The sequence below is a fragment of the Thermobia domestica genome, chromosome 17 (assembly GCF_964235325.1).
Source record: "Thermobia domestica chromosome 17, izTheDome1.hap1.1, whole genome shotgun sequence".
NCBI lineage: Eukaryota > Metazoa > Arthropoda > Insecta > Zygentoma > Lepismatidae > Thermobia > Thermobia domestica.
In genome coordinates, this window is record NC_137470.1 from 127,513,353 (window position 1) to 127,521,921 (window position 8,569).

An 8,569-nucleotide genomic window follows, 5' to 3' on the forward strand; every position below is an offset into this window, starting at 1 on the left:
ATATAAGAAATTTAATTTAAAGATACGATTGCACTTCATTTCAAGTTGGGATCTGAATACAAATTCGCTTTAAATCACTTCCAAAGAAAATATAATTCTCGAGTATTGTATTTTTGTTCCATCAGTCAATAATGAAGGCCTATGTTTTCTATGCAAGAGATGTCTTCTTGATAATGCCAAGCAATAATTATTATTAGATCTCTCTCTTGTATATAGTCTGCAATTTCTTAGGAATGTTACGCATAAAATATTGGCTTGGCAGGTATTGTAGAAGGTATAGATAGGCAGCAGTCGCTAGTGAGAGGCTGAAGCCAAGGATGTTATAAAATAGAGGATCTGCCCATACAACAAAATCGTGAAGCCATGCGTCACAGCTTCGCCACACCTACTCTGCCCACTCCGCGCCACTAAGATCGCAATGTTTCGAGACAACAATCTTCGCGGAAACGAGAGTATCCAATCAAGAGTGTCAGCTCACACGATGCTCGTTTTTTTTTTTTTTTTTTTTTTCATTGACTTCATATGATGAAGGTACGTATGGGCAGATCCTCTATTTTATAACATCCTTGGCTGGAGCAGAGGTAGCATTTCGGCTTTACGTACTGAGGGTTGTGAGACCGAGGTACATTTGTTTCTTTCAAAAATATGTTCATGATTGTATCACAAGTCTCTCTATATACTAATCACAAATTCACATTAATTTTATGGATGAATTGTAGCCATTACAAGGGCTTTTGGAAACTAAATGTGCTTTTTATAGGATATCCAATGATCATTTGCTTCAACAATCGCTAACATTCGACGGACATAGTCCATGCCATTCGCAGCAAGATCTTCCCAAGCATTGAAGACTAAATTCCAGAGGTCACTGGGAGATCTAGGAACTGCATTAGTTCATCTCAACCTCAAACCCCTCTTTCCAGACATTTTCTACCAGATTAGGGTGTGATCCACGTGCAGGCCAATTAATTACCTTTACATCACATCATTCTGCTCTGCCAGCCACTCTTGGACAACTCGTGACATATGTACAGGTGATCGATCATGCTGGAACAGAATTACTCCCTCAAGGTAACGTTCGCGAACAGCTGGCAGCATAATACTTTTCAAGAAGAATTTATTCCGCGCACCTGTAAGACGCCCATCAATCCTGTGCAGATATCCAAATTCGTGAGCAGAGATACATCCCCAGACAGCCATTGATGTGCGTCCATTAGAATGCCTGTACAATATGTAGCAAGTACCGAACTTGGTACCTCTCACGAAGAGACAGGTTGGTCCATCATTTGTAGAAGAAAATATATGTATATTCACCGGTGAAAATAACACCTTGTTTCTTTGGCTTGTTCAGTCAGACGACGATCTTGCTTGTTTGTGGTAACTCACCGTCCCCCACTATCACGACGATGAATTGTTTTCCTAGTAACGCGATATCTATTCGTCTACCTCTTACCTGTTCTAGGATGAATGCCTACATGTTTCGCGGCTTGCTTAGCCTTCGTCAAGAAGTGTTGTAAAACGAATTGATGCTTGTTCCATGGCGTCTACTATTCTACTGTAAGCGAATGTCCACCCATAAGAAGTCATGCATTGCGAGGCATTCACCAAATACGAACTCCCTTTTATCGAATTTTGATTGGTTGTCAAATCAGATGTTTGATAGAACTGACGTTTTACTTAATATCCCTACAGCATCAAAACAAAAACAGAGACAAGTTTTCTTTCAGCTTTACCTTTGAATATGCGTAATGTAACTTTTCTCCAGGCGTTTCAATAACTAAGCACATTTAAATTGAGAACTAGTAACAGATTTATATTTTTATTACCTTACTTTTATTCAATGTCATCTAGAATACTTTTTAATTAGTTACTTGTTGGAAGTTTAACTTCTTCTTGCAGCACCGACGTTGCATAAGACTTGGAACTACAAACTAACATGGAATTTGAAACACATGCACATCCACCGATAATGGAATTCAAAGTGCCTCTTATTATGGGCTCTTGAGTGACTATACACTTTTTTTAAGCATAATTTTTGAAACCACTGTGCCCCTGGATACGTATTTTAATGAAACTGACACAACAAAAGCCAGGTTCGAGCTAGGTGTTAACTGCGTTTAAAACTTCAATTCAAACGCTTAAGAAGTTTTCCCATCATGATGAGACAATATTTGATTCAAATGTGAAGATAATCATTGTAGAAACTCACCTTTCCTTTCGTGGAAACAGAAGTTTTGAAAACGCTGGAATAAGTGTCTACATATCTCAAATTAGGAATAAACCCGGCGAGTTTCCTATTCATAACTTAAAGATCTGATAAGATACTTTATTTCTGACATAAACTTTCAACTATGTTTCTCCTTAGTATATGCGTCTTACTTAACGAAAGTAAAATAAATAAATAAATAAAACAGGAAGTGGTGGACAGTACTATGTTAAAGGTTATTACCATGTTAGTGTCATTAAAGTGTTTTATTCTAAAAGAGGAGACGGGTTTAAAAGAAATACCAAAAATATATGTTAGAAACCATTTAAGTCATACAGATCAAACTTAGTATATAAGCTCCTTATTAAAATCTAAGCTGACATGAGTCCCAGTGCTTTCAAAAATTTCGATTTTAAGAGAATGAGGAGACTAATTTCTATATTACTTTAATTTTCCATTTCTATTCACAAAATAACCAGAATCAGAAAATGGTTAACTGTATAAAATGAATTTGACTTGTGTGAACCTGAGTTTTATCATTTTACTTTGATTCATAGCGCCATTGTAAAGAGAGGAGAGTACTCAAATATAATTTTCAAATAGTTTGCATAACCCTAATCTTCCCGTGCCAAGAACAGACATTTCAACCCGTATATTGCATAAGTGAATTCGATCTTTTCTGCATTCTCATAAAAAAAAAAAAAAAAAAAAAAAACTAAGATGTGGAAAAATAATTTGTTAACACTGTTCTCGACTCCTTCTATTTTTTGTTTCATTAAGACGCATATACTAAGGGGGCAAAAGGGTTAAAAATGTATGTCAAAAATATAATATCTCAGAGACCTTCACATTAGGAACGCGAAACTCGATACAAATATGTCTCATTAAATGTAAGTAGACATACATCCCAGCATTTCCGCAAATTCCACCAACGGGAAGGGGAAATTACTACAATTGTTTAACTCACATTCAGATTTATCTGTCGCATCATCAAAGGAAATCTCTGAACCGCTTTGAAATTCATTTTCCAAAATGATTAGCAGCGACCTCGACACGGTGCTATATCATGTTACTTACGTTAAAATACAAAGAGAAAGAGAGTGCAAAATTTATGCCAAAAATAAAGTATCCCACGAGACGTTTAAGTTACGGGCATGAAACTCGGCGTATAGGTTCCTAATTTAAAGTAAGTAGACATTTACTCCAGCGTTTTAAAATTCCGCTTTTAAGGAGGGTAAGAGGCAATTTCTATAATGATTTTCTTCACATTCAAATCAATACCGTTTCATCATAACTGAAAAACTTCTGGACAGCTTAAAACGATTTCTGGAACACACACACACACACTATATATATATATATATATATAGGGTGTTTCAAAACAACACCAATAACAATTGGGAGGTAATTTCTGACACCAACGTAAGACAAAGAGTATAGACCAACCTGGGTGCAGAAATCCGTCATTTCGGCAAAAATGAAACGAAATCTTTGAGTTTTACGTCCCAAGGTTATGCCGGTTAGGCTAAAGGAGACATTGATGATGAGTAATGAATGAAATGGTGGAATGAAGAAAGTGAGAGAATCCCGAGGAAACCCACGCACACGGTGTTTGTCCATCAGAAAGTTCACTTGGCGGGGTCTGGGATCAAACCCGGGACCCCAAGCACCAAAGGTGAACCCTCTACCACTGAGCCACTGCGGCCCCATACCGTCATTTCGGAGTTATAGGCTGCCGAAAACATGAAAAATTGAAATTTAAAGGTCATAGCTCCAATACTATGGGACCTACCGTAGTCGGGTCAAGACTTCACTAAGGAACTAATATGTGCCCTTTCCAAATATCCATGCTTCAACATCCTGCGGTACTTCCGCAACAATTTTTATAGCTAGGTAGTTGGTGAGTACTTCGTCATACGCCAGTAGCCAAACTCCCACTGCAAAAATCGCTACGTGAGTACCTTAGGATACTGAAACATGCATTTTTGGATAGTGCACATATTAATTCTCAAGTGAAGTCTTGACCCGACTAGGTAGGTCCTATACTTTTGGAGCTATGAACCTTTAAAGTTCAATTTTCCATGTTTTCGGCAGCTTATAACTCCGAAAGGAAGCATTTGTGCACCTAGGTTGGTTTACACTTTTTGTCTTATCTTGGTGTCGGGAATCACCTCCCAAAAGGTGTCGGTATTATTTTGAAAGACCCTGTACATATATGATACAAAAAATATGAAAAATAGGTAAAATTTACAGGAAAGAAATGGTACATCTGTTATTTTTCGTAAAGTTTATACAAACAAAACAGTTCGTTATTTTGACATATTTAAAAGCTGCGTCTTGCTGGTACTATTTTAAGTGAATGCATGCCGACATCAGACAGAGTATAATGAGACAATTAGTTGAAAGAAGGAAGTTTTATTTTGATTTTCCGTTTTGTAACAACGTATGTTGGTGAAGGAAAAGAGTTAATCCGATTTGAAGACCCATGAATTGAGCAGAAAGTGTGATAAATGTAGACCATAAAAATAAAGAAATGGAGAAGCAGCTATATATTTAAATGTGAACATTAGATAAATGGTGTGAAAAATGTGACTACATGGAAAGTTATTTATCAGAGTACTTATTATAAGCCCACTACTACAACGTAAAGGTAAGTAGTCGGAGTGAACATCAAGAAAGGATCTAACTTAACACAACCTAGTGTTTTCAGCAACATCTTCCTTTACGCACACACCCACCATCGCTGACGTGCATGCTCCTTAAATAACACATCACCTCGCCACGTTTTTTGTCCCTTGCTGCGCTCCTGCCCTGACTTGGTTAGATAGCATTTGTGCTTTTCAGTGGCCACCTAGTACAGGTTGTTTCGTGCTATTTACACACAAAACGAGAGTCCTCTTAAAGTGGATGTGCACCGAGGAATTCCTAAACATTTACTCAGGTAGTAACAATGAATTTCCTAATAAACGACACAATTTGCAAGTTTTAAGCTCAAAATACTGGACCCACTCTGCGGCACAAAGGCTAATAAGAGAGAAAGAAAAGTTCACAATTCAAAATTGTAACATATTTCAATCTCAAACCTAACAGGGTTAACTTCCGCAGATGGTGGCCCCAAAGTACAAGAACAACGTGCCCTGCGGGGTTCTAACCCGCCTTCACTCGCCAACGCCCACTCGGCAATACTATGTGACTTAAATAATAAACTTTGGTACAGAAAGGGGAACCAGTAATCTAGAACTTGGCACGTCCAATCCGGGGACGCCATCTGTGGAAGTTTAGTCCCTAAACAATCTAATAACTCCAATTATTAATTACTGAAAAGGATTCAAGAACCTTCCAATAGAAACTTATCTTGAAGTAAGATGTAGTCTCCTAAAGTTTATGAACAAAATACTAATTACCTACCCCACTTGTGAAGAAAGGAATCTTCGCGAACTTCTGGCAATTTAGATACAACTTTGCCTTTCAACTCTTCTACTTTCTCCAGGGCTGTAAACATCCGACTTTTAAGTGCATTTACACTTCCTCGCAGAAACATATTTATAAATGTAGGCAAACAGTTACATATCAAATATCTTCATAAACTCTTCAAATGTTGATTCTCTTCTTTAAAACATAAAATCACACAAAATCTACTTAAGTTGCATCTTCGCAACCCTATAACTTGCCTTGCACTTGCAACATGAGGAAACAAATGAAAGGCGTCTTGTTTTCTGCTTGGCAGTGTTGCCCAGACAATCAAATTAGAATCACTTTTCTGAACCAAAAATTTCAATCATGAAATATCTTTAGCAGTGGCGGCGGTTGGACGTTAAAAGTGTGGGGGCAAGACATGATCTGAACAATTGTATATCAATGTTAGATTTCCTGATTGTTTCTAACACTGTTTGATGAAAGGTTGTATAACTAATAGGATACTATCTTTTTTCACTTAAAATACCGCATATCGTATTTCTATTTTATTAAGTAAATTCATAAGAGCAATACAGGTAGGTATTGACCGTTTATACTCTTAAACAACGAAAGTGTAAGAAGAGATTTGAGTTCTTGCTCATGAACATCTTAAAATTCTGTCTGGAAAATTGTGTGATTAGATTATTTAATAAATTTGCAAAACAAATAAATAGAAGGTACAATATTAATCATATTAATGTATAATGACGCTTGTTTTGCAGAAGTTATATTGAAACTGGGGATTAATGAACAACTTATACTTTTAATTCCACGCATGCCATTAAATGAATGTTTTTACTCTTAGAAAATGAAATACTGTAAGTACTGGAAACATATGCTATGACATTTAAAGAAATATGCAATTGCAATATTAATTGCTTTGAATTGCAATTAAAACGCAATTCCTGTAATTTTCTAAACTCCACACGAAGACAAATATCCAATACGTACTCACGCAACGGCAAATATATGGCACCATTTTCTCTATGAAACAGTAATACATACAAAACCTTTACCAGGGTCTACATTCTGGAAAATAAGTGAAAGTCAGGGAAAGGTCAGGAAGTAAAAATGTATCAGGTGAAGTCAGGGAAATGGCAGGTTGGTCATGGAAAGTCAGGGAAAAATCGATTTAGGTCCATTGTTCAATTACTGAATTTATGAAATAGGGTTGATTTCTTTACTGTTAATGGATGCAAAATCTGGTGTTCTCACTGATAATACTGAGGGAGTCAGTGTTCTCCGATATAGTTGTTGAAACTAATTTTCTTCGAGAAACACATCTAACTGCATCCTGGCATATTTGCTCAAAAGGGTAGACGCTGTTCTAGAAGAATTGCATGGTGCCAAAAGAATATCTTGACAAGTGGCTGAGAACGCGAAGAAATAGTATCTCCAGCTCACAGTGAAAGCTCAGACTGAAGAATGTAAGGAACACTCGAATGAATTCATAGCCAATGACAGAGATTGTATTGAACTTGATGAGTTTTTTACTTAGTCTTAGGAAATGGGAAGAATTTCGTTGACTTATGGTCAGTTATGAAATTGTGTTTTATCTTTTTTCACGGAAACGCATTTTTTGAAAGTGGTATCACAATAAATAAAATTCTCATTCTTGGGAACTTACAAGAAGAATCTCTGGTAGCTCAACGGATCATATATGATTTTGTGATGAGAATAGGTGGACCATCATGATTAATAATCACAAGAGGTATGACAAATTCAGTGAGAAGTTCAATGAGACAATATCAGGTGTATTTGGAAAAGAAAAGAGAAATAAATGCTGGAGACGAGAAGAGGAGGGAGAAACGGAAGATTCAGCAACAACTAAAGGTGTTGGAGAAAGAAGAAAAGAAAATTAAACTGCGGAGACAACATGAAGGATATTCAGATCAATGAGAAGAAAACTATGCGAGAAAGGATGAAAACAAATTTCTAAATGGGTTGCATTTAACAACTACACCAGGAAAAGTATGTGTTACATAATGTGTGAGTGTGTTTTTTTTTAATAATCAGTAAAATCATGTATAAACTGTTTATTACTATAGGCAATATTATAATATTGTAATTGGTATTATAATGTTTATTTTTTCCATATCTTAAGTACTCTGTATACTGCACACTTTCGTTTGTAACTTTACAATTTGTGTAATATGTAGACCTAATCAATATCGGCCTAATGCATATGTTTGTAAATTTACATTCGTTTGGAAAGAAAATTGAAAAAAAGAAAGAAACAGAAGCGGAAGAGAACAAGGCCAACTATTGGGAGTGTAGAGGCTGAGGTTTCCTTCTTTTTTCTTTTTTTTAAGTTATTCACGGGTCAGGGAAATCTGGAAGTTTCGTCATGGAAAGTCAGGGAAAAGTGAGTTTTTTTCTCCAAATTGTGTGAACACCCTGTTTACATTTTCCAAATAAAACTATATAAATTAGGGCGTCACTTCAAAAAAGTGGGGGGGGGGGCAACTGCCCCCTCTTGCCCCCCCTAATCGCCGCCCATGATCTTTAGTATAATTTTAATCATGGAGTAGCATTTCTTCTCTTCGAAGCCCTTGATATGTGAATAGTAGGCCGGACTTACAGAAAAGTGTGTACAACATTAAACAGAATATACATCTAATGCATGATGGAAATTTCAAAAGAGAAATGTTACTTTTGTGTAGATTTAAAATTGTTCAACATAAATATTGTGGCCAAAAGTATGGCAAATATTGCGTCTTAAAGCCTTGAACAGAATAATTCAATTACGAGATTTATATTCTGCAAGGTTTATACAGAAAGATTTGTTTCGTAAGCTGCTCCGAAATACAAGTGTATAGGCTAGCAAAGGCAAGGGAATAACACAGAGTAATAGAGCTCCGTGAGCGTATAAATGGGGAAAGTCATCGAGAACTAAAAAAGCTTATA

General features: G+C 36.4%; 1 protein-coding gene across 1 annotated transcript in view; it reads right to left on the reverse strand.

The window, feature by feature from the left end:
- LOC145674326 (mitochondrial import inner membrane translocase subunit Tim29) overlaps window positions 1-5,917 on the reverse strand; it is a 29,930-nt gene extending 24,013 nt beyond the window's left edge. The window contains exon 1 of the mRNA XM_081744251.1: window positions 5,615-5,917. Within this exon, the coding sequence (XP_081600377.1) occupies window positions 5,615-5,747 (133 nt within the window). The 5' untranslated portion in view covers window positions 5,748-5,917. The remainder of the gene's footprint in view (window positions 1-5,614) is intronic.
- Between the last annotated feature and the right edge of the window lie 2,652 nt (window positions 5,918-8,569).